General features: G+C 38.6%; 3 protein-coding genes and 1 long non-coding RNA gene across 4 annotated transcripts in view; 2 read left to right on the top strand and 2 right to left on the bottom strand.

Moving 5' to 3' along the window:
• Positions 1 to 389: 389 nt before the first annotated feature.
• usp3 (ubiquitin specific peptidase 3) lies at positions 390 to 15,199 on the bottom strand. Its single transcript, XM_088340178.1, has 15 exons — positions 14,720 to 15,199; positions 14,541 to 14,601; positions 12,152 to 12,289; positions 11,985 to 12,068; positions 11,783 to 11,864; positions 11,559 to 11,638; positions 11,134 to 11,247; positions 9,833 to 9,946; positions 9,609 to 9,758; positions 9,207 to 9,313; positions 4,974 to 5,054; positions 4,794 to 4,912; positions 4,524 to 4,637; positions 2,943 to 3,010; positions 390 to 1,102 (listed from the first exon to the last, which is right to left on the bottom strand). The coding sequence occupies exons 1-15, from the start codon at positions 14,808 to 14,810 to the stop codon at positions 784 to 786; spliced, it is 1,722 nt and encodes a 573-aa protein (XP_088196304.1). The 5' UTR covers positions 14,811 to 15,199; the 3' UTR covers positions 390 to 783.
• ca12 (carbonic anhydrase 12) overlaps positions 14,389 to 27,244 on the top strand; it is a 35,206-nt gene continuing 22,350 nt past the window's right edge. The window contains exon 1 of the mRNA XM_088340179.1: positions 14,389 to 14,635. Within this exon, the coding sequence (XP_088196305.1) occupies positions 14,622 to 14,635 (14 nt within the window). The 5' untranslated portion in view covers positions 14,389 to 14,621. The remainder of the gene's footprint in view (positions 14,636 to 27,244) is intronic.
• On the top strand, positions 14,715 to 19,369 carry LOC148362689 (uncharacterized). Its single transcript, XR_015850885.1, has 3 exons — positions 14,715 to 15,026; positions 15,504 to 15,672; positions 18,636 to 19,369. It is a non-coding gene; the product is annotated as an uncharacterized LOC148362689 (long non-coding RNA).
• Positions 17,979 to 25,649, bottom strand: LOC148362688 (boophilin-G2). The gene is made up of 6 exons (XM_088340180.1): positions 25,558 to 25,649; positions 24,770 to 24,961; positions 20,810 to 20,986; positions 20,691 to 20,735; positions 18,656 to 18,734; positions 17,979 to 18,558 (listed from the first exon to the last, which is right to left on the bottom strand). The coding sequence occupies exons 1-6, from the start codon at positions 25,622 to 25,624 to the stop codon at positions 18,474 to 18,476; spliced, it is 645 nt and encodes a 214-aa protein (XP_088196306.1). The 5' UTR covers positions 25,625 to 25,649; the 3' UTR covers positions 17,979 to 18,473.

Below are 27,244 nucleotides of genomic sequence, written 5' to 3'. Positions count from 1 at the left end.
AATAGATATCAAATTTTAACACATTAAAATGGTTATATTTCCGTTATGACAGGTGAGGCACTGCCTTACCTACCTCCTGTGACTGCACATCACGGCATTTCACTTAGTGCCGGGCAGCTTTCGGACATTTGGATTTAGAGTAAAATCTTGTCCATTGTCAACTTGATTTAGACCAAAAATGGAGCATTAAATTAGGTTTACCTAGAGTAATTTTTGTGACCTCATTTGACGTGATCCAAAATTAGCTTCAAAAAAGTCTTTTTTTCATGTATACAAAGGCTGTTTTTTTTATTTTTTGATCCAAAAACTGAACATTAAGTTTATTAGGAATGTTGATATTCAAGTGCCCTTCGCCTAACAAATGATTTTTACAAAGTATGTGTCATTAGTGTGATGTACAAAGAAATATCTTTCTTTATTCAACTCACATTGAATGGGTACATTTGTCAATCACAAATTGGCTTGATTTCAACAATGTACATGTGAGAAAATGTTATCTACTCATGCACATTTTGGGGCGGATCGCTCTAAAAAAAATTGGGTTGCAATTTAAAAAAATTGTGCACGCCGCAAAATGAATTCATTTTCCTTGGCAATGTTAGACTAAAAGTTTCGCCTAAAAATATGTCCATATTTTAACCATAATTGTGAAACAGACATTTGGATTCGAACTCCACCATTTGAAACGACGCTTGATCACGCTGTGATGATGTCATTCGGATCGTAAAAAAAAAAAACACTGGCACGAGGATTGCAAGGTGAGACTGATGAAAAAGCAAATGATCAGATTGACTGCGTCCCAGTTTGAACGTTATCTCCACACGTGGAGGTCTGGGCCGAATCCGTCCTCTCTGCGTTCGATTCCTCTGCTGTATGTGCGTTTTGAACCGGCAACCGCTCCTCCGAAACCTTTTTCCCGTCCACTTCAGTAGAACACGTGTCCTCCACTGCCTCCGCCTGTTTGGTCCTCTCCGTGTAGAAGAGAATGTACGCTTTCGCCTTCCTGAGCGTTTCCTCGTTGGCGAGCGTCACGGTGCTATCGTTAAAAAGGTACCAGCGCCCCTCGTGGATGCCGTAGGCCGTATAGTGGCCCGATCCCACCCTAAGGCAAGCACAAACACGTGTGCGTTAGCTCACATATTGCACAAGGCACAGGGACTTGGCCAAATCTGGCGCAACACTGCCGCTTAGAGGTCGATGACCGAATAGTGGCACCAACAAGCCTTAGCTTTTACATTGCAAAGGGAATATACAATACAGTGGTACCGCTTGCTTAAAAATTCATTTCGTTCTAGGAGTAGCTTTGTAACCTGAAAACTTCATAAGTAGAGAAGTGTTTTTGTATGTAAATGTGCTAATCCATTCATAGCCCTGCAAAAGTACAGTTTTATAAATCATAAAAACTTCAGAACATGAAACAAATAATAATAATAATAATAATAATAATTTCCTTGTATTGTCATTCGATGTAACAATGCACACAGAACGAAATGTCGATACACCTGACCCGTACAGTTAAACTGTAGCGAAGCCGATGCAGCCGCAGCCAAACAAATACATGTTAAAATTAGATTACCGCACAATTAACATAAAACGAGAGGCAAAAAGTGAAAACACGAAGAATGAAGGAAATAATGAAAATAAGTATTTACCTTTTTTGCCTCGGGTTTATTGAAAAACTGATCAAATGACGTCTGCTTTTGACAATCAGTCAGGAATGCCGAGGTAGCTGTAGCGATAGCCTGACTTGTCAACACTTTTACCGGGTGATTCCTTTCACCAAATTCCGAAACTTAGAGGAATTTTGCTAAAATGTCTTTAATTTGGGCTGATTGAATGATGGCTGCGTATTGCCGGAAACCCTCCTCCGCCTTGTCTGTGAACTCTGAACTGTGACGTGATACAAAGTGCATGCTGGGGGCTCACATGCGCACTGGTTGCCTAGCAGTTTAAAGCGATAGACAATTTGTTTACGTTTGGGAAACTCTGGGAGCGGCGAATATTTTTGACTTAGAAACTAGAGGCAATATTTTCCCGTTATGTACTTCGTAACTTGAAACTTTTGTATATAGAGGCACCACATTTACTTACCCACCTTACAGCATACAGAAACAAGACTTCTTGCTGTTTCGTGTTTCGGTTATTGCTGGTTCACTCCTTCATAAATAAATCGATTTTGCCTTTGCTGTCATTAATATTATTGTATAGTGCATTGTGTTTGAGAGCGCTCAAAAAGGCACTTTGTGATGGGTTAGTGTGACTGTGTGCGCAGCCATGATAGGCTTGATAAAACGAAAAGTTCATCAATTGAATCAAACTGTAAAATAAGTCTGAAAAGCGCAAAGAAATGCCAGCTGGTGCTATGTGGATTGTTATCCCGTCTGGGAATGGACTTTCAGTAGGGAAGGCAGTAGCCTGGCTGCAGGCCTACTACTAACGCCTGGGCTAACAACCCTCAGAAGCTAATCCTGCAGAGACTGTACAGTATTATAACAAAGCCGGCGCCATTAACAATGAAACAAATGACATGGAGCTACAAAGTGTGAAACCGCTACATTTAGGACTTTTATTTTAAATATCGCAGAAATCTGCCTCTATTCGAGGACATTCAATGCTTGCTCGCAGCTAGCCGGTCACTCTCTAAATTGCTTTCTTACACTGAAGGAAGCCCTCCAATTTAATTTCACTTTTGTATAAGGACAATTATTCAACTGTAATTATGCGTTGTGTGTTATAATTTGTTGATCTATAACTGTCATTTCTTTATGGGAGTATACTCTGAGTCAGTAACGACGTCATCTCGAGGTAAGTATAATCCTTTTGGGGCTTTAATGAAGTTGCAACGCTACTTAGCGGATTTTCACTTTTCGCGGTTGGTTCTAGTCCCCATTACCTGCATAAACCAAGCTATATCTGGATATTAAAAAAAATGTTTTACTTACCCAGAACCATGATGTACTACAATGGCTGCCAGGTCGTAAAGACAGCTCTCTGCTAACATATTTTCTGGCTGAAAAGAAAAATAAACATGGTGAGCACTGTTTCCTCATTGATTTCATGCTACAGGGTTCGTATAACTTCTTCATGACTAAATTCAATAATTTTTTAGGGACTTTTAAAGCCAATGACCCGGTTTCTCCAGTACTATTAAAAAAAAAATAATAATTAAAAAATAATAATAATAATAAAGCGTGAATCATGTATTTTGCATAGCAATTCATATATGCATTTTTAAATTTTACGTGACCAATTATCAAGACCTGGTTAGAAGATCTTGAGTTAAATGAAAGTAATGACAGTTATATGTAGCTTATGCTTTCAATTACAGAAAGTTTTTCTCACTATAATGTTTATTGCTGGGAAACCATTAATAAATGTCAATTAGTAATCCTTGCACTGATACACATTGAATAATTTCATTGTCCGCTGGTAATTTGTACTATGTAGCAAACAGGTAGCAGAAAAATCATAGTTGAGCCAAGTCATCTCCGATAAAATACTTTCATATGACTGAAGAGGGCTGACTTTAACATCGTGAAAACTTGGAACTCTGCTTGTGCATACATTGCAGCATCCCGTGCGCAGATATGCTCCACATTTAGCCATTGCTTGCATTTTCTGTTTCCCAGCCATTGTCCGTTAAAATGGCAGCCCCCTAACATCTTACGCCTCTTGGACACAACCCGTGGGGGGCAATGACCCTTCACTTGACAAAGGAAAATACAAACTAATGTCAGCTGACGTTAATCACAAGGGAAGAAGGTGTGTTGGCGGCATTTTTAAGCAGACTTATTTTTTTATATTTAATGCATGGTCAGACTGCCGAGAAACATGGCAACAATTTCAAGCAATTTACCCAAAATTCAAGCACTTTTCAAACCTTCAAAACACAATTAAATTCAAGCATCTTCAAGGATTTCAAACACCTGTACAAACCCTGATGCTATAATGTCACCTTGACATGTCACTCAAACAACTCATTTTTTACCGGTTCATTGACAATGCAGTTGGGACATTAAGAATATAAAACAATACTTAAAAGGTGATATAAATGTAAATGGTCTGCATTTATATAGCGCTTTCAAGTCAACAAGACCTCCCAAAGCGCTTTACAATTTGCTTCACTCTTACCCATTCACAAACTCACTGATAGCAGCGCACTCAATTCTCTTGCCTCATGGCAGAGGGCGGTGGTGAGACCGAATATGACAATTATGTTTAATTTAAGCGGCATTATGTGAGGAACATGTAGTAAATAGGACCGGCTAAGTTAGAGAGCCTCTACTACCAGTTTGCATTGGGAGGAGATATAAAGCGTAAAATCATTACTTTTAAGCCATTTCAGTAAAATGAGAGGACATTTTAGGTAGTTAACGCTATTAGAAAGGCGGCATCTCCTTTTACACAGGTACAAGTTTTAAAACCGCACATTTTTAAAAAGGTACCGCAGACCATGAAAATAAAACGAGCATTAAGATGAGCTCAAACAAGTGCTGCCATCCAAAATCCAAATCAAAGCTCACCTTGAGTAAAAAGCTCTTCATGTCTAATCCTTTAAGTGGAAATTCTACATAAGTATCCACTTTGTTCCTCAAAAAGGCTGTCCAGTGGAACCTTTTCAGATGGAGGCACAAAACCTGCATTGAGAAACAAAGTCTTCGATTAAAACTAGTCTAGCTCATTCACTGATAACCTACTTAAATGCTTTATGGAGGTCTGCCACCTATACCCATAAATACCACCAAATGGGATAATGTTTCTTTAAGTTGCTCATTTAAAAAAATAACTCTTACCTTTGGAAGTTTCTGGATCCAGAACTTCTTGGTGGATTTTTGTCTTTTTTTACATTTGTGACAATAATACAGCTCAGTTTCATCCAGCTCTTCAAGGTCAGTGAAGCTTCGTAGGCATTCTGAAACAATAATTGAGAGTAAAAATCACTTATCGAAGTACAACCACATCTGATATCTTACCACGCAAGGTACACGTAGGCCCTGGTTCTTGTTCTTTACTTCTTTTTTGTCTGAACCGACTGGGAATGTCCAGGGATAGATCTAAACGGGAAAAATTGGGAATATTTGTGATGGATCTTAAACGACAACAAACAGAAATTATGTCAGTATGCCTGCCGTATAGCCATTCTTTTCTTGCCAACAATGCCTTCATTTTCAACTTGTGCTCTCTACAGCATCGAGTGCCAAAAATGAATGTGTTGAGTATTTTCTAGAAAAAAGCTCAAAGCACATCTTCCAGGAAAATGAACTGTGCAATCGATAGCACTGTTCATAAACCCAGACAAGCACTTTACAGATAAAAGCTCTTCTCATTTTGGCAGCTCGGCCTTGCATTGAGACAAACAATCTCGAGGACAGATTTTTTTTTTAAAGGTATGCAACCTATTGTGAAAGTTCATGTACGCTTCAGAATTTACCAGGAAAATCAAAATCTCTATCTGAGCTCATCTGGTCCTTGGGCCCCATTGTTAGTGGCAGTTAGTTTCCAAGAATATGATCTACTAAAGGGTCACTGATTTTCAAGACCTATGTAAAATTGTGTTTTAGGGCTATAAAAACACAGTATTCCAATGAAGGATTGGACGCTTCTTTCACTAGAAAAGTTGTTTTCTATTTTGTCCCATCTTTTAGTGATGTGGCATAGAAAATAGAATGGATTTTAACCAGGGGTGTCAAACATACAGCCCAAATAACGCTAGCCAACGGATTTAATCTGTCGGTGAGACAATGTTGAGAGAAGCACAAGAGAAAAATATACCGCATCGTGTCGAAAACAATGACCTTCAGTTTTAAATATGTCCACTGGATGTCACCAAAGCCAGTCGACAATCCCAAAGCAAATAACCCACATTATCTGATTTGCAGTCAATCATTCATAAACCACAAAGAATTTGAGGAAAATCCATCCTGATGTTATATTGCTGTACTTAAAATAGAAGTCACGGATGCGCTGTTTAAAGAGAGAATGTGTTTTATGTGGCCACAAGATTTTGTATGCAACCGAAAACAAGTACTAAAAAGCACAAAGAAGAATACATTCTGTGGAGATTTAAAGTAGAGGTAAAATCTTGGGGCCGAAGTCAGCCAGAATCACCTTTCCTGGCTCCTCCCAAGTCCTCACAAATAAAATCTGAAAATCTGGCACGGTGAATGGGGGGCTGGTGAGCAGCCCCGCAGTGCGAAGGTCCAGGGTCCGATTACAACTACTGCAGCCTCCCTGTGTAGAGTTTGCATGTTCTCCCCGTGCTTGCGTGGGTTTACCCTGGGCATTGCGGTTTCCTCCCATATTCCAAAAACATGCATGGCAGGTTTATTGGCCAGTCCAAACTGTCCCTGGCTGTAACTGAGCCTGTGAATGGTTGTGTCTCTGTGTGCCCTGCGACTGGCTGGCAACCACTTTAGGGTGTCCCCTGCCTACTGCCCAAAGATGACTGGGATGGGCTCCAGCACACCCGCGACCCTAGTGAGGATAAGCGATGCAGAAAATGGATGGATGTGTTTGCTTTGGGCTTGGTCCTCCAATCAAGTTAATTGGTCGTAGCAGGAAGATGGCAAGCAATTATGTATGTCCACTCCCTTAAGGTAATAAGGCATTATTATTCTGTTAAGTAAATGCTAATTTTTCAACCTACAAGTACTTGAAAAATGGCATGTTTAGATAATAGTACGTTAATTTTCGCTTATTTTTTAAATCAAATATTATTTTTTAATGAACACATTTTTTTATTAGTAAGGAGCACTAAATATTATACAGTGTCATTTTAAGGCAAAACATTTGCACTTACATGTGGTGCGTGGTTGTCTCTCTTGACCACAACATTTGCAACTAAACTATGCTTTTTGTCCCCAGTGATTGGAATTTATAGGTTACCGCCTGGATTGTGGAAATACAAAATTAAAAAATAGAATCTGGGTGACTTTGCAGAAGTTTAAAGAAGCTCTAGATTCCTTCTGTAATGGATATGAAACCAAAAAGCAGTTCCCACTCACAGATGCACTCTCGCCCACCCAAAGATTTGTGGATGTAGGAAAAATTAAACAAAAAAAAAAAAAAGGGAAAATGAAGAAAAAAGTAAAAAGCTAGAAAAAAAGAAGAAGGAAAAAAAAAAAAGGAAGAAGATTTTGGGGGGGTCCCTTGATCAGTCAGTATATAACCAATAATAATGTAATAGCCAAAAAAATGAATTAATGATTTATTTTAATAGAAAACATTTATTGTGCTACTAAATTATAATACCATTTATGTTTTTACTGTCCAGTACACTTTTAACTCAATTAAACTTCCGACATTTTTATCCTTATATCTTTAAATAGTTAACATATTTAAAGTCAACAACATAGATTGTACACGTATACACGAATACACGTAAGAACATGCTTACCAGGAGAAGGTGGGAGTGGAGGATGCTATAGTATAAATGTTACACCGATCCCTCTCTCACCTGGATAGGGCTAAGGGGGCTGTGAGGATGACATTTTTGGACTTCTCCAGTGCCTTAAATACCATACAGCCTCTGCTACTGAGTAGGAAACTGACAGAGATGGGAGTTAGCTCACACCTTGTAGAATGGATTACTGACTACCTGACAGGCAGACCCCAGTATGTGAAACAGGGGGGCTGTACATCGGACACTGTGGTTAGCAGCACAGGATCTCCGCAGGGGACCGTGCTCTCTCCGTTCCTATTCACTCTATATACATCGGACTTTAAGTACAACTCTGAGTCCTGCCATGTGCAAAAGTTTGCCGACGACACTGCGATCGTGGGATGTATCAGAAATGGGCAGGAGGAGGAGTACAAGAAATTGATTCAGGACTTTGTCCGATGGAGCGACGCAAACCACCTGCACCTGAACACCACCAAGACCAGGGAGATGGTGGTGGACTTCAGGAGAACCAGAACTCACCCGGTTCCTTTAACCATCAAAGGAGAATGTGTAGAATTTGTCCAGACCTACAAATACCTGGGTGTGCAGCTGGACAACAAACTGGACTGCCAACACAGAAGCTCTATGTAGGAAAGGGCAAAACAGACTTTACTTCCTCAGAAGGCTGGCCTCCTTCAAAATCTGCAAAAAGCTCCTGAAAATATTCTATGAGACAGTTGTGGCAAGCGCCCTCTTCTATGCGACAGCGTGTTGGGGAGGCAGCGTCAAGAAGGATGCCTCTCGTCTCAATAGACTGGCTAGGAAAGCGAGCTCTGTTGTGGGCAAAGAGCTGGACAGCCTAACAACAGAAGCTGAGAGACGGGCACTGGAAAAGCTGCGGTCAATCATGGACAATCCATCGCATCCACTACACAGACAGAAGAGCAGTTTCAGCGACAGACTGCTGTCACTGTCTTGTACTACGGACAGACTGAAGAGATCTTTTCTTCCTCATGCCATGAGGCTCTTTAACTCTACCCAGCAGAGTAAAAGCCCACAGTAAACCACACCACTTACATTGCATATTACTGAATCTTATTGCAATATGTATTCTGTGTAGCACTATTTAGATATTCTATATAATACGCTACACAGTGGGCATTTGCACGTCACACTGCGTATTTGTATATTGTATTTTTTTTGCTTTATTATTGTATTGTTCTCAGCTCAGGGATGCTGCTGGAAATGTGAATTTCCCTTCGGGGATGAATAAAGTATCTATCTATCTAGAATCCATGGAAAGAATGGATGGAAATAAATCACAAGGGGAAAAAATGCATCTAGAAGGGAGCCAGCTGTAAATTGTTTTAAATAATGAAACCTGAGGATGAGCTGTTGGTTATATTTAACTTGTATTAGTGCTGTGTAAAAAATGTTTTTGGGGTAATAATTCGATAAATAAATGAATTTATCACACCTGATTCAAAAAGAAAAATTAGGACGAACCCATCTTAATATTATTTTCTTAAAGTTAGTGCTTGGCTTCTGTGATTTTCTAGGATCTCCATTTCATAATCATCTTTCATTCTGATAAAAAGAGGCTTAACTGCCGAAAAATGGTCGAAGTTAATCCAAGCAGTATTAGACAGACTTTGATTTTGAATGCCGAAATAGACTTGACATTGCTCCGCCTATTCCCGTTGACGTAACATTATCAATGTTACGCAATGCTCATGCGCCCTCTGATGGCAATCTGCTGTCAAAGGCACTCACAAACTACTATTTGACAATCGAATAATCCAGCGTATTGCTGTCGAAAATTTACCAAGAAATGGATCAAACTTCCGGGATTCCGTCCCGCATATTAAACAGTTGACTTCATTCTCCAGGATGCCCCCGAAAATAGATGTGACGAAACTCGGAGTGCCGTTTCTGCAACGAGATTAAAACATCGACACAGGTAAACAAAACATGGTGTTTACAAAGACACTGGAATTATTGAGTCAAACTAGCCCTGCATGTAATCATGTTGTTCCATACTTGTAAGGGATAAGAACGTCTTTTTAAAAACAAGGAGCACAGATTATAGAATATTCTTGAAAATAAAAGAATTGTCTAGTTGTTAGAAAAAAAAAAAATCACAAAGGTCCAAAGAAACTACATGAAAATAACTCTTATACAGTAGAGTATGAAACACAAATGATTGTAATACTTTTGGTCCACTTACGAGCAGCTCTTGCCGTCTGCGTTAGGAAATTGCAAACTGTCCCGAGGCGAACTGGACTCTTCCGCACCGTTATGACTGTGTTGGAGCTCTTTGTGTAGGTGGTCTAACAGGTAGCGCATAAACTCATGGGCGTCCTGCTGTTGGTAGCCTCTAAATGTCAGAAAGCGCCTCAGATGTCAAAATGTTAATTAAACACAACAACCCGAAACATGTTTTTTGCATACCTAAAACTCGGCATGATTTTCCACACCGCATAGAATAAGGAGTCCGGACTGAAGGCGGTCTGGTTTCCTTGCCAGAGGGAACAGAAGGTCTTTCTTAACTCCTCCACCAGGGAACTGTTAAAAAAATGAGAAAATTATTGTGTGTTGCTGATAAATCGTGTCTTGCATCATGAAAGATAGAATCGCTTTTTTAAGACCAGAGCACACCTTGTGCCAACCACGTGGGGAATTAAGACGCGGACGCCTTTGGCTGCAGAATGTCAACGACACAGAGCGCCTGGACACTTGAAGCTTTTTTTTTTGGTTGCGCTGTTTTCAGCTCTACTCCAAGTTGTTTATGTCACGTCTTTTTGGATCACGTAAACATTCAAAACGGCAAATGCCGCTGAGTCAGATAGTGATTATGAAGATGAGCATATATTAACTACTGTTCCGAGAGAAACCGCAAATAAGGGCCTTATTGCATAAAATGTGAGCCTTATAGATGGTAGTGTGCCCGCTTTGAGACTGGGAGGTCGCTGGTTCGCGCCTCGGCCGAGACATACCTAATTGGTATAATGGCGGCGCCCTCTCGTGGCTGCGGCTGCATCGACTCGCTACAACGGGTCAGGTGTATCGACATTTCGTTCTGTGTACATTGTTACAAAGAATGACAATACAAAGGAAATTATTATTATTATTATTATTATACTTGTAGAAACAGCGCCAGGGCAACCAAACTATGGAGAACAGTGCTAGATTGTAACACAGAGGTGAAAAGGCATCTTTTTGTGTTGTTATTTGTTGCACACGCTGGTCATCGTTCCTTGGAGATTAAAGGAAACTGATGGGATTACGGTAAGAGAACTGTAGTGTTTTTGATAAATTTCTTCCAGTGATGTTCAATTTAGATGTATAAATTGAGGACTTGTGGATTAAAAAGTTGAAATATTTTATGTTGTCAATATTGAATGAAGTGCTGTCAACCCTCACGCTTTGCTCATGTTCTGCATTATATCAATGTTTGCCAAAACATCAACTAATTTGGTCCTCTAGAAGGGCATCATGAAGGTCTTCAGACGTGATAACAATCTTTTGTATTTAGAGTGTATGTGTTGTGGTAAAGGGCAGCTTGCTGTTTTCCTCTTCCCCTCGCACACTTGAGCACCAAAATGATCAAATATGTTTGGCACTCGATGCCATTGGTGGCTTGCAGTTTTCCTTCAAAAAGTCATTTACAATAGAACCGTCAGGCTTGCCGAGTTCAGGAAGAAAAAGGAATAAAAGGAAAAATAACTTTTCCCGTCAGACGAGGACCTTACACATTTGTGTCTCCTTGGCTGCGTGTGTGGTACATCCGTTGTCCTGCCGTCTTACCGCTACGGAGCGACACCGCTGGTAAGCCCTTGAAAAAGCAGCTGAACTGCTCGATGTTGCTGCAGAAAATACGTGACACTTTTCAGCTTCAAACGTTTGTCTCAAAATCCCAGTGAGTAATATTTGATCTCTAGATGGCACTAACGAAAACCGGTGCCACGGGGCACAGCGTAGCAGCAAGTTGCCAGACAAACATGACGGATACTTTAGGTAAAAGAAATATAACTTTTTCTACCTATGATATTTGGTAAGATAATTCAGGTATTCAAATCAAATGTTTTTTACGGAATGTACGTTTTGTTGTACCACTAGGAGGCACTAAACATTACAGACCGTCTCTCTCAATTAGAAACATTAAAAAAACACTCACCTGAGTGACTGCAGAATGGCATTCATAAAACATGTGTTGCCAAGGTTACGCAAGCCAGTGGCTCCCAAGGCAGCCCCATCCTAACAAATACGCGAAAGCTTATAGTTAGCAAAACAGAATCAAGCTTGCTTCTTTCAGATTGCCATCATAATATCTTGTGTACAAAGGCAATGAGCATAACACAATTTACATTTCACACTAGTTTTCAGCTATGCGTTTCTTACATCCTCTTTAATCATTTTCTTTTCTGGAGATTGGCCATCCTGAAATTTTCTTTTCCTCTGTCTGTCACCAATCAAAGGTGAACTGTGAGAAGGGAGATAAAAATAATGTAATTTTCTTGTTCCGGTGAGTGTGCATGTTGTTTCATAGCGATTTAATAAAAAATATACAGTAAGTCAAATTTGCTTAAAATGATAGACTTACTTTTCTAAGCTCTGGAGATATTCTCGCACCTTTTGTACATGTCCAAGTTTGGTGTCATTGACAACAAATTCATCACATCTGTAACTATAAGAATCTTTAGTTTTCGATGCACATATTCAAGTTGTAGGGTTTTCTTTAGCTAAAATAAACCAAGACTTGACACTCACCAGAACACGCTGTAACTGCCTGAATCCATGCAAACCGAATGTTGACTTCTGTCTTTCTCTTGCTTCTCAACTTTCTTATGGTCGCTTCTGGAGACTTGGCTGTCTTCAAAGTGCTTCTTTGCATGCCCGTTTACATATCTGGGGAGGGAACAAAACTACAAATGTAGAGATGCTCTTGAGCAAAGTATTGCTACCGTTGGAAAACACTGTTCAATGTTTGTTGGCATTAATTCAAAAATAACCTCTCAGGGGCATGAATGTAAGTCAAGTTATGTTTATTCGTATAGCCCTTTATCACAAGGAGTGAGGGATGCAGAGACCACAGTTTATTGCAAACTACAGACTATTATTACACTATCCTCTGATGTAAAACCTACATCAGAGAAAGGAAAAACTCAAAAACCTCAACATGAGGAAAATGAAGAAACCTTAAGGGACCGCACATGAGGTAATCCCCTCCCAGGATAACCAGGCTGCAACGGATGTTGCAGTAACAAATAACACACAGATATTGTCAACGTGAAATATAGGCCATTCGTAAGCTATAGAATAGAAGTGTGTTCTAAGCCTAGTTTTAAACAGTTCCACTGAGGTTGCAGATCGAATTTCAGTGGGCAGATCATTTTTTCAGTTTTACTTACAACTGTAATGATTTCCCACATCTCATATTCAAAGCAATATATCAACGCTTATTCGACTATAGAAGAAATCTACTTGGATTGTGTATAATGCTGCGTACAAATAACATCGTTTTTTTATATCAAAAAAGTTAAAACTTTAAGATATAGTTAAACTAAAATCTCCATTATTAGTATATAGAGCAAGTAAATGTCAACCTCCAACAAATATTCAACAGCAGTTTTCTTTGGACACAGACACTCATCATCTAAAGGGGATAGATTAGATTAATAGATTAATAGATAGATAAATAGATAGATAGATACTTCTTTCATCCCCGATGGGAAATTCAATTTCAAAGTCCAATATGCTTGCACAACATTGAAAAGCCATTGTGCCACCTGAATAATTATTTATTTATGGAATGATTTAGATTACCTTAAAATGTCCCAAACGTATTCAATAAAAAAAATACATACTATAAATATTTTCCAGAAATTTGCCTAGGATATTAAGTGTATCACGAGTTTCTTTAAGTATTCGATGTTTTAGGATTCATTAGCAGTATAATTACAAGCCTAAAATGTCTTTTTTCCCTTTTATTGGATAGGGTTTTGTTTTGACTTTGTAGGCCTTTTCTGCAAAAAAGTAGAAACTAGATACATACTTAAAAGCGTCTGCTTCAGCCTACTCTTAGTGATAATATCATATATTGTATAGCTGTGTGTCTGCAAACGCTGATCAACTGGTGATGTCAGAAAAAATGGCTTTGTTACATGAAGGACAAACCATAGAATCCAACCGTGTAAAATATTTAATCCAAAACACACGATAATGTCGACAGATGAATGGAAATCCACCTTAAACATTTCTGCTTCGTTGGACGTTGCTTCTCGTAAACTGTTTGTTTTGCCACATTAATTCAGTTTACAAATAAACAGACTCGTAAAATTATTCCCAATATGATAGTTAGCCCTCTCCTTTCAATTGACACTTTTTCCATGACGAGGGTCTGTTCATGCTTATTTTAGTCATGCACAAAGCGCCAAGTTATATTGAACTTGCCTCTTCCTCAACACATATATTCCACCTGTTTCACCCTTACATTTACTGCTCAGGTGCTCCAAAGAAAAAATGTATAAATTAGCTGCATTATTGCATAGGTTGCAGGGTTGAAAGCTTGTGATAAAAGTTGTGGCTAATAGTCCGGAATTTGCGGTATATTAAAGATATTAACCTCATATTATTCTTTTGATGGTGGCTGAGTGAAGGACGAGCCTAGATATTAAATGGTACAAGCGTTTTGAGCCATCGGGAACTTGGATTAAATGCATCAGGCGAGATTTTGAGAAGCTTGTCATGAACCTTGTTGCATGATTAATATGTATTACTTTTGTTTATTGTTAATGTGGACTGTCTATTGTCCATTGATGCCCTTGCAACATCCACTGCAACATGCAAACTCCATTGCAGCCTAGTCATCATGGAAGGATTACCTCATGTGTGAGCCTTTATCAAGGTTTCTTAATTTTCCCTTTGCCACGTTTTTTTCTAGTTTTTCCTTGCCCTCGTTAAGGTTTCGGATCAGGGGGTTCTGTATTGGTGTTTTGTGCAGAAATTTGAGACTTTTTGTGTTTAAGGGCTATACACCTAAATGCGAATTGACTGTATCCAAAGACCGAATACTGCTATTTAAAATTCAAAGTAATTTTATTTGTCGTAAAAAAGTAAAGCGTCATATATTCCTTTTTACGGTCACAATAGAACTTACCGTCCACAGTGGACCACCAAACAAGTGAGGCAAAGCCAAGGACTTTTATTTGATCTGCAAACTGAGCAAGATAGATGGTGAATGAGTTTTGTGTGGTAAGTACAGCAACAGTTGACTGACACTCTTGTAAAGTACTGCCATGTAGAGAATAAGCCAAGTCGGTATATGTGGTCACTCACCGCTGCAGCACCAGGACGAAGGAGCCCCGTTAGGTAGCCTAGATGAGTCGCCGGGAAAACTCACATTGGAGCTCAAGTGAAGACACTCCATCGCACTAAATCTCTCAAATGGACGTCATAGAGTAACGGGTGGACAAGGCGACCGCGCCACGCACACAAAGGAAAGGTCAGCTAACAATAGTTAGCCAATTAACATAAACTAGCTAGCTCACATTAGCCGCCACCGGTAAACTACTTCAGCTGTTTTTTCTTTTTTTTCCCTGCAAAAACGTTTTAACGGTGTTTGCCACAAGACTAAGTGCGTGCAGTGAGTGAAAACTATCACAGAAAGCATCATTTACACCTTAAAACTGTTGTGATTCAGAGATGTTAAGGGAAATGTTTATTTAATAGTAAAACATTTTGTAAGAGATCGAAGCGACACACAAATGGGTACAACTTGAGGAAATGACGTACTCTGCCGGTGTTGTACGAGAACCAAACCGACTCGTCACTAATGATTGACCATAAATGTAAACCTATGTAATTATATGTATGTATTTGAATTGTGTATAAAATGTCCACGTTAAAGGTTCAAATATGTTTTCATTTTGTATTTCGAAACCCAAACAAAGAGTTTCATTATGGGCGACGCATGCGCACTTGGGAAGGCTTTCCAAAAACGACAAGATGCCTTGACGGGAATGATCTTGACACAAAATTATCACAATGTGGAACTGTTGTCTGTTATTTCAACCCAAATAACAACGATCATCCATTCGAGTCATTTTTACTGTATTTTCAGGTGAGCCGAAACCTATCCTAGCTGACTTTGTGTGAGAGGCTGATTATCTATGGATGGATCTCTCGTTCTTTTCAGGTTTCCATACATCACCTTCTCATGACACTTGTTGAGTTGGGGTCACAGATGTAGTTGCCATGGAGCCTAACTACCCCCTCTCTGTAGTCCACTGGTCAGTTCTTTTAATAAATCACTGCTATTCAATCATTTTTTCATTAATGTACTCAAGAGTTGGGGAGTAACAGAATACAGGTAACAGCGTCACGTAATTTTGATACAAAAGATGTCATTGTATTTTGTTACAGTTCCAAAAAAAAAAGACGTGATCAAATTACCGGTACATTCATCTGAAATAAGGATTACTTTGCAGGATTACAATTTTATTCAAAACCATTATTCATATACGTTATGCACCGATAAAAGAATTGTGTCATAGTTTTAATTACTGGCGAGAGCGAGGGACAGAGAAAATGGTCATGTCATGTTTTTTGAATAGCTCTTTATCACAAGGAGTCTCAAAGGGCTGCACAGATCAATGATTATTGCAAACTACAAACTATTATTATACCATTCCCTGATCTAAAACCCATACGAGGGCAAAGAAAAACTTAAAACCTCTGCTTTGAAATATCATTGAAAAGAAACTAGGCAATATTTGTAGTATCTGAACTTGATTGAAGATTCAAAGTGACCACAACGCACCATTTTACTTTATTTTTTTGCCCAGCCTTTATGAGGGTTTGGGTACTTAAGAGCAAGATGGCGGACAATTATGTTGGCTCCCTTTAGGCATATGTAAAATAAATGTACATTTCTCGAAAACAGAGTATTTTTAAAAGTGCCTGTTTCTACGATCGTAAGTGTATTTTTGACTATTATCTAAATCCGGTCCGGAGCCTTCGATCTGAAAAGGCTGGGCAACTAGTGATCCCAAGAGCCAAGAAGTGATCCGCACGTTCGAGAGCATTCTCTATTCAGGCCCCAGGGCCGTGGAATGCTCTTCCCCCTGAGATTCGATCTGCAACCTCAGTAGAAATGTTTAAATCTAAGCTTAAAACACACTTCTATTCTATAGCATACGAATAACCTATATTTTATGTTGACAATATCTGTGTATTATTTGTTATTCCAACATCCATTGTAGCCTGGTCATCCTGGAAGAGGGATTACCTCATGTGCAGTCCCTTCTCAAGGTTTCTTCATTTTCCTCATGTTGAGGTTTTTGAGTTTTTCATTGCCCTCGTGTAGGTTTTAGATCTGGGGATGGTGTAATAATAGTGGTTTGCAAGAATCTGTGGTCTGTGCAGCCCTTTAAGAATCTTTGTGATTAAGGGCAATACAAATTAACATGACATGACTTAAATAAATGAAATTGGTTTAACCACTAGGAGGCGCTAAATAATACACACTTCCCCATGAAAAAAGGGACCAATTGTTCGTGCTGCTTCTAAACAGGAATCAAGTTACCCAGGCCTGGCAATTATGATTATAAAATACAGAAGGTAAGCTATAAAAAGAATAAGGAAATCTCATCTCATCTCATCTCATCTCATCAGCCGTACCGCTTATCCTCATTAGGGTCGCGGGGGGGCTGGAGCCCATCCCAGCCATCTCCGGGCAGTGGGCAGGGGACACCCTGAACTGGTTGCCAGCCAATCGCAGGGCACACAGGGACAGACAACTCATTCGCTCATTCACACCTAGGGACAATTTGGACCGGCCAATTCACCTGAAATGCATGCAACGTGGGAGGAAACCGGAGTGCCCGGAGGAAACCCACGCAAGCACGGGGAGAACATACAAACTCCGCACAGGATGTCTGGAGCTGGATTTGAACCCAAATCAAATAAGCAAAATTATCCCCCCAAAATGTATTTAAAGAACTTTTTCTTATTTTACTAGTTAAAAAAAGTTCCTATTTTAATATCTTTGCAACATTTTTTAGCGAAAAAAGAAACAATAACACTTATAACATTCTTATTTCATTGCATTTTCGGTGTTATAATTGTAACAGATAGATATCATAAAATATAGTATAATTCTAAAAATATTTCTTAAATTTGAGAAACTATTTAGTTACAAATATCGACTAATTATTTTTCTAGTAAAATAAGTTAATTTTTAATACTTAAAACATTTTTATTTTTTTACATTTTTATTTACATGATTTTGCATTGCACCTCATACCAGCTCAGTAGCCTAGATGGTAGTGTGCCCGCTTTGAGACTGGGAGGTCGCTGGTTCGCGCCTCGACCGAGACATACCTAATTGGTATAATGGCGGCGCCCTCTGGCTGCGGCTGCATCGACTTGCTACAACGGGTCAGATGTATCGACATTTCGTTCTGTGTACATTGTTACAAAGAATGACAATACAAAGGAAATTATTATTATTATTATTATAACTAGTTGGACATTTGTTGGTCAAATAAATATACTCATTATATCTTAAGGAATTGGAAATATTTTATTTGAAAAAACCCTGTGTTTGACAATGCAATGATACAACATATTATAGCTTATGATTAAGCTGACATTGTTACAAGCTGCATTTACAGGTAAAATATACAGTGTGTAAATAGCAGGCTCACATACTGTATTAAAAAACAAAACTAAATAAAAATCAATAGTAAGAAAAAATCCTGTAAATTGTTTAAATTACAGCAGTCCGAATTCAGTTCTATATTGATGTCGCACAGTTTTTGGAATATAACACAAATGCACAATCAAGTGTATAATAAAAACTGTACAAATATTTAGTAAATAATCCAAAATAGAACAAAAGTGTATGGCCACCATTATTGCGTATGGGATGGTGTACCAGTTTGTTTTCTTTTTTTTAATCCTGAAAATATTTTTTTTCATACAGGGGAACAAGTAGATAAAAAATGTAGTTGCTCTGTCTCTAATTTTAATGCCAACTTGGTATAAAAATTTAAAACACACAGTGTGTAGAAAAATCATGTTTGCTGGTTTATGCCATTTCAAGACTTTGCCCTCTCAGAGGAGCTTCAGGTTGCTCGTCGCTACTTTTTGCCGGGGCCATCTTCTGTTTTTTCCTACAGGAACACAGTTAAACGCCAAACAAGTTGCATTATCACATCATAATAATCTTTTTCTTTTTCTCCCCATTAAGAAATTAATTTTGAAACTTACTTCGATTGAACAGTCAAGACGATGATCGTTACGACGATGGATACCACAACGAGTGCGATCAAAACCCCACAGATGATTGCTGTTGGATATGATAATCAAGTTCTTCAAAATTGTATTTTCAATTCATTCTGCTTATGATGTTCTTCTGACATGGCAGTGGAGAAAAAAATGTAAAATTTAACCATAGCACTGACACAAAATTGTGATTTGTCATCATGACATACTATTAAGTAGGTCTGGTCCGTAAATTAAATTGAATTGATTCATTTTTTTAATGAAAATTTGCTAAATCGTGAAATAGAGGAGTGTTTTTCAACCAGTGAGCCGTGAGACTTTGTCGAATATACAGCATTTCCCAAATTATTATTATTTTTATTTATTTTTTAAAACATGCTATTGCCTTCTTTCAGTGATCAGTGAAGTTGTTATGAAATTCGTTCATATCAGTATATTATTTTTTAAAAATATATACTAGTTATCTGTTCATGATGGAAATACATCAAATAACATATTTTGTCTGTTGAAAATGTTAAGGATTGCATGCAGACAAAATGGGAAACAGTAAAAATCTAAATCAAGCACAATGTAAAGCGCTTTGGGAAGTCATTGACTTGAAAAGCGCTATATAAATGCAGATCATTTCATTTCATAATTTCAAACATTATTTTCTTACTGTGGCGTGTGTTGGGGATACAGTATATGGGGTGGGTGGCAGGTTGCTGCATGCTTTGCAAAGCTTGTGTGAGGATAGTAGAGCTTGTGTGAGAGTGGGGAGTAGTGTGAGTGAGTGGTTTCCGGGAAGAGTGGGTTTGAGGCAAGGATGTGTCATGTCACTTTGGCTGTTTAATTTGTATACGGATGGAGTGGTGGGGGAGGTGCAAGGGGGAGCAGGTATAGTGTATGAGGGTGGGTGGCATGTAAGTCAGCTGTTGTTTGCGGATGACACTGCTCTGATGGATGACTCTGCAGCAGTACTGGATGCTTTGGAAGTTGAATTATATAGAGTGTTTAGGAGAAGGAATCTTAAGGTGAATGCAGATAAAAGGAAGTTAATGAGGTGTTCGAGAGTTGTTCAGGTAGGTGGTTTAGATGTTTTGTTGAATGGTGTAAAGTTGCAGGAGGTAGATGGTTTTAAGTATTTTGGTTTGTATGTGTAGGCAAGTGGTGGTTTGGAGAAGAATGTGAAGAAGAGGGTTGGCGAAGGCCTGAACAGATTGTTCAAATGTAGAGATCTGTGACTGAATGGCTGTTGGGATCGAACCATATGATGTGGAGGGGGTAAACCAGTGTATGCTGTCGGGCCTCTCTCCTGCTGAAGGGTTGCATGGCACAGCAACTCACCCCTTGTGGTTCTGTGGCCCTAATAGTTCAGTGTCGTGTTGGGAAGAGCAAAGTGTAATCAATGTTTCGTCGCTCTGAATGTGTTCTTGACTCTAGCCACCTCCCACTATATATAAATAGCTTCGATAGATTGATAGACAAAAAAACTTAAATGAATAAGAATGTAATATAATATTTTTTGTTCCACTATTGGATAACTTTTGGTTTAAGTATTTATTTTCTATAAAAACAAGATAAACATATAAAAAATGTAGAAAATAGGTTTAAAGTATACTAAAATCCCAAATTGATAAAATGTATATTCAAAATGAATCAACTGTTTTGCCTCCTCAGCCTTAGTGACCACAAACGATAAGAAACACTTTATACCGTCTATCTAATCTTAAAAAAGGCACAGAACTGGTGCCTGCCGTTAAATTTTAAACATTTTTGACTGACTGTGTGGCTAGAGACTTTTTAATTAAAAAAGGTGTGTCTTAAATTGTCGCATTTTGTCGCAAGTTAGGCACGAACCAAGAGTGCCTATTTTGTGCTCTGAGTATTCGGCTTGCATTAAAATTGAATTAGAATACTTTCATCTTGTCTTGGGCCATATCACCCCGCCCTTCAATATACTGCAATCGTAGAATATTGCGTGTTGGCTGTGATTGTATATTTCCATTTCATGTCTGAGTTTTTCTAGTCGACCATTTACCAATGGGCGTGTCTGGTTCGTCCTCTTCTTCTTCCTCCCGATCGTCTAAGAACATACATACAGATTTGATTTGTTTTAAGCATGATTATAAGCAATTTCGATTGAAGATCGAATCTCACCGTGAACACCAGCACAAGTGGCGTTGCAGCTGTCAGGGCCAAAGAAACGGTTTCCGTTTCCATGGCAGCCTGTGAAATGAAACTTTTTGCATTTGTCGTGGACGGGGTCGTAGTAGAATCTGAGATGTGAGCCGCTGCATCCGCCAACCTTCTTCGGCAGGAGGCAAGCTGCCCTTGCTGGGGGGTCGAGGGAGACAATGTATTGTAAAAAGATCAAGAATCATTCAATTAGGTCAATTTTGCAAAGATGTTTCATCTTTCATTCAATTTTCAAAGATTGGAATGGCTTGGCACTTCAAACAGTGTTCAAGAGTATCCCTTATCCCAGTATTAGACACTAAGGCTTAGTGTCTAATACTGTAACACATAATTTTGATGAAAACTGTGACAAAATCCACAATCACACAATGTAATGAACAAATACCAAACCGTTACAACAAAACATCAAAAACTCACATGTTGTTTCATCTTTTGAAATAGGATTGGGGAGAATTACCGTACACAATTTTCAATTTGCACACAACCTATTGATTCCTTCCTGTAACTCAATTGCTAAACTAAACGACAGGGGGCGTAGCAACCAAAATGAAGAGTATGATAATTCACTCAGACCTGCGACGGATACACTACCAACATCATTCTAAAATCAAGTAGAAAAAAATAAAAACTACGGGGACTCAGAATGACAGAATCAGTGCCATCTTTCCTTTTTTTGGCCAGCCTTATGCGAAGTTTTTGGTTTCTTGGATACCCATAGTAGCAAAGTAGCCGTCAGCTCCTTTTAGGTGAAGCTCATGCCATGGAAATGAATGCAAATTTCTTGACTCATTAGTATCTAAAATATTGCACATTTAAATTATAGTTCATGAATTTTTGTGTATTATTTTAGTCAAAACTATTTTTTATTATAAAAAAAATGTCTACCTCTAGATGCCTTGCTAATTAAGTCAATGGTCCACAACGTCCTATTAAAAATACAATGAAATACTACAAATATTATTTTTTAAAACGTAAATGCCGATGGTGAATTACTTTTTAGCGTGCTTTTTTTCCCCACATCTAATGGTCATACAAATTGTATGTGGACGGAACATTTGTTTTTGATTATTTCTTTTTTCATTTTTGAATCTACCAGTATTTGAAGAATACCTTTATACCAGGCGTCTTCAATGTGGTACCCACGAGCACCAGGGTGCCCCCTTAGGATAGCGGAGGTGCCCACAGACCTGTTCTAAAAATAGCTCACCAGAGCTGTGTCATTTTAATTTTCTATGAAAATGTTCTTTTTTTTGTGGTTGACTGAGTCTATTTAAGCCCACTTCCAATGATGAACCTGGAAATAATATAGTTAATAAACTGTATTGAGATGATGAGTTGTTATTTTAGAAATGCATATGCAGTGGTGGGTAGTAACAAGTTACATTTACGTGAGTAAGATGTGTGTACTCCCCACTCTCACACAAGCTCTACTATCCTCACACAAGCTTTGCACAGCATGCAGCAACCTGTCACCCACCCCACATACTGTATCCCCAATACACGCCACAATAAGAAAATAATGTTTGAAATTATGTAGATTTTTACTGTTTCCTATTTTGTCTGCATGCAATCCTTAACATTTTCAACAGACAAAATATGTTATTTGATGTATTTCCATCATGAACAGATAACTAGTATATATTTTTTTTAAATAATATACTGATATGAACGAATTTTATAATAACTTCACTGATCACTGGAAGAAGGCAATAAGTATTGACCCCAAAGGTAACTGCTCAGAAATCAAACTTAAACTGTATTAATAGGATTTTCTTTTCTTTACCTTTTCAAAAGGTTACTCTTTTTTTATACATAAATAAATGCATGCTGTGTTTTATTGTTCTCTTCTGGTTGGCCAGATAAGAGGCATATTACGCACCTTTGTTGTTGCTTTTTTCCAATCCTCAATATTAAAATGACATAAAAATTGGATTTCTTAATTGCATTTCTTCAATTTTATCAAAACAATAAACATTCCGTAGTTCATTAAGATAGTAACAAAGTTAAACCTGAGGGGGCATCATACAACAAAGGTGGCACGTCAATCTCCAGAGGTTGTGCTGCATCCAACTTAGTCGTTTTAATAGTAGGCTAATATAGATACATACAGTATGTATAGTGTTCATTATAAGGCTTTATAGCATTGTAAGGCTTTATTTTTATTTATTTTTTTTGCAGCTCCTGACAAATTTGTTTTTTGGTCCAATATTTCTCATTGAACATTTTGGGTTGCCCACCCCCCGGAGCTAGCTTGTTGTTCTGCCTGCAGAGCATGTTAAAAAAAAGTTGGTTGGTTGGTGGGACCCCTTAACCACCAGGGTCGTAGCGGCACAATTTCCTGTGGTGTGTCTTGTGCAATTACAGCCAGGTGGCGCCCATCCCTCTCCAGGCCAAACGATGTTTACATCAGGTCTCGAAAAAAAGTGCTACTTGTGCTCAATTTCTTTCTTCGATTATTACTACTATTATTTTAATTTTTATTAAAGTACTTGAATTGACCCTGATTATTTTAATCAGTTTTTAAATTAAAGGTAATTTATTGTTGATTGGATGGACTTTGAGGATTTGATGATCTGATTAAATGGTTGTTTTAAAAAAAAAATAAGTATAACGTTACAGTTACTCTGTACTTGAGTAGTTTTTTTTACCAATTTATTTTTACTTTTACATAAGTAATCATTTAGATGACTACTATTTACTTGTACTTGAGTTATATTATTCCTAAATAACAGGACTATTACTTGAAAATTTGTGGCCACTCTACCCTCCTCTGTGCATGTGAAACTGGGCGCCCTTCGCGCTAATCAGGAAAAAATTAAAAAATATAAAAAAGCTCTCAGCTTTAAAAAGTTTGGAGACCCCAGCTCTATACAATTAAATCTCAAAAGTTGAACCGATCAGAATAAATGCAAATTATTTTTTTCAATAAATCCACTAAATAATGAATTGTGAAATTCCCTGCATGAATGAATAAAGTATCTATCTATCTATCTATCTATCTATCTATCTATCTATCTATCTATCTATCTATCTATCTATCTATCTATCTATCTATCTATCTATCTATCTATCTATCTATCTATCTATCTATCTATCTATCTATCTATCTATCTATCTATCTATCTATCTATCTATCTATCTATCTATCTAAAAAAAAGCTTTGGGCTGGTTAAGGGGACTTAGCTTAAAGTGACATTACTCAGCTCCTCCTCGTGGTAAAAATACCCTCATCTCATCTCATTAGCTACACCGCTTATCCTCAGTAGGGTCGCGGGGGTGCTGGAGCCCATCCCAGCAATCATCGGGCAGTGGGCAGGAGACACCCTGAACTGGTTGCCAGCCAATCGCAGGACACACGGGGACAGACAAATCACTCGCTCATTCACACCTAGGGACAATTTGGACCGGCCAATTCACCTGAAATGCATGTTTTTGGAATGTGGGAGGAAACCGGAGTGCCCGCAGGAAACCCATGCAAGCACGGGGAGAACATACAAGCTGCGCACAGGAAGTCTGGAGCTGGCTTTGAACCCACGCAAGAGGTTTCCAAGACATGAACTGTGCCGCACATGCGCTAACCACTGCGCCGCCGTGTAGTTTGTATTCTTCCTTGTGCTTTATAGCACTCGGTTTTGGTTGCGCTACACCACACAGTGATATCTAGAGGTCAAATAATACACAGTGTCCCTTTGAAAATGTGCATAGGTGGTACGTCACAATTAGGGGTTGAGAACCACTGTATTAGCTTGCTTTAGATTCATTATCATTGTCAATATTTATTTGTTTAATTGGGAATGGTTGGGAGAGTGCGTAATGCAGCCCCATCACAAATGTAAAACTTGAAATAACAACACGTATGCACAACCGCCAGTAGATGGCATCATTTCAAAGAGGAAATTAAACCAGAGCATCTGATCTCACCGTCTTTAGGGTAGATACTTTCAACATTGGCCGAGCAGTTGTTCATGCAGTCCCTTTCGTTGAGGAAGCGATTATTATTTCCGCCTTGGCCCTTGTAAAAAAACGGGCTGCATTCATCGCTTTTCTCGTCGTAATACAAAGAAATGATGAAGCTCTCCCCAGATCCTTCGTCCTCGGGTAGCCTGCAGAAATCTGCAGAATAAATAAGAAAGACACGGTTTGACCATTGCACAGGCTGGTGATATCTTCCATTCAGAGCGTGTTATAAATGTTTAACCTCATCACTCCCTCTTTTTATGATGGCAATAAACCGCACCTCCTATGGTACGTTAAAACATTGTATTTCCTCGAAGAGGAAACACATTCATATACAAAAACAGCCGCTTGATGGGGGATAAAAAGATTCAAAGTACCTTGTATAGCATTATTTTTTGGGGGTGTTGTCATAATCTGTAGGAATATGTCTAATTAATGTGTATTTTTCTGTGACGTATTGGATTCAAGCTTTCCTGTGTGGCGAACAAAGCATAAAATTAGGTCAAATCATTTAAAACAAAAAAATCACATTTGGACGCCTAGGCCAATTTTTCACTAGTTTGTTGGGCGCCATCTTGCACTGACAAAACTCAATCGGAAGTGTGTTTGTATTCAGTTTGAATAAAACAATTAGACCTTTAGTTGAATGTAACTATATTTTTCATACAAAAGCTTCTATAGTAAAATGCATACATTTCTTGCCTAGCATTTTTGAACAACAAATAAACAGATTACAAAAAGGAAGGACCTACCAGGAATCACCGAATGACAGAGGTGAAATGCACCAAAGAAAACTGCAAAAAGGAGTAAGTGCTTCATCTTGAAGCTTGCCTCTGAGCTGTTGGCGCACCGAGTCCCGGTCATAAAGTACTCGGAAAGCGGGCTGCCGTCTATTGACCTTTGCACCCTACCAATCGGAACGAACGTTACCTTTAAGGCGGGATCGTATACCTTGCTGCAGATGTCAGTAGGTAATCAAGGTCACTGTAATAATTCAGTTTCTCGCCAACAAGCAGTCGAAGAAAATTGCGGATGTCACCTTTCTAGGATAACTTTCAAATCGGAACGGTCAAAGACATTTTTTTAATAGAGCGAAATTATAAGTTAGACCTGCTAACATGTTCGCTTGCTTCCATACACACAAAAACTACCGCTTCACGCTTTAAATCAGGGGTGTCACACTTTTTTTAGAAAAAAACATTCTTACCGGGGTTGGACTAGTAAATGAATGTGCTTTAGTTGTACGGCTGAGCGTATTTTCGCAGGCTAACAATTAAATTATTATTCAGGGATGTAAGATTATATTATAAAACAATGATTGAGTTTTTTTTTCCTCAATATTTTTTACTTCACTAACATTTAATCTCCTGTAGCGTTAATCCACTGTGTAATTGTTAAATTTAAATAAATAAAGCAACAATTAATTTCATTTTCATGACAGTTTATTTAACTCTTGAAAAGGAAACTGCCAGAAATAGCACACAAAAAGTAAATTCAGTGCAATATATATCAATGATTGATTTAATGATATAAAAGTTTTTTCTATTTTTAATGAAAACGTTTACTGTAATTCGGGAACTTTTGCTGTTATATTTCACGTCTATTATAGAAAGGAGCTCAAGCTTCTTTAAACTTGTGCAAAGACACCTAGGTGCTATTTTTAATGTTGTATTTTTTATTTCAGGCGCTGACTTATAATTTCCAATCACTAGGGATGTATAGCAATTGTTGCGGTAGAGCGAGACAACCATGTACTTCGCATGAGTGCAATCTTCTGTGACTTCTTTTTTTAAGAAAAAATATGTTAGGATGGGAGTTTTCCTCAAATATTCTCTGGCTGATAAATGGTAGTCAGCAAATACAGTTACAATGGGTGTTTTCTTTTTGGTGGGAGCCTTTCCTCTGAAAATACTGGTCTACTAGTGATCCCAAGAGCCAAGAAGAGATCCACAGGTTCGAGAGCGTTCTCCAATTAGGCCCCGGTGCTGTGGAATGCTCTGACCACTGAGATTCGGTCAGCAAACCTCAGTGAAACTGTTTAAATCTAAGCTTAAAACACCCATCCATCCATTATCTGCACCGCTTATCGTCAGTAGGGTCGCCCATCCCAGCTATTCTTGGGCAGTGGGCAGGGGACACCCTGAACTGGTTGCCAACCAATCGCAGGGCTCACAGGGACAGACAACTCGCTCGCTCATTCACCTATGGGCAATTTGGACCGGCCAATTAACCTGAAATGCATGTTTTTGGAATTTGGGAGGAAACCGGAGTGCCCGGAGGAAACCCACGCAAGCACGGGGAGAACATACAAACTCCGCACAGGAAGTCCGGTAGCTGGATTTGAACCCGTGACCTCAGAACTGTGCTGCACACGTGCTAACCACTGTGTCGACGTGCTGTCCCAGCTTAAAACACACTTCTATTATATAGTTTATGAAT

This window comes from Urocampus carinirostris, chromosome 7 (genome assembly GCF_059441175.1).
Source record: "Urocampus carinirostris isolate Australia breed hairy pipefish chromosome 7, RoL_Ucar_1.0, whole genome shotgun sequence".
NCBI classification, from domain to species: domain Eukaryota; kingdom Metazoa; phylum Chordata; class Actinopteri; order Syngnathiformes; family Syngnathidae; genus Urocampus; species Urocampus carinirostris.
This window is presented reverse-complemented; position numbering and strand designations above follow the sequence as displayed.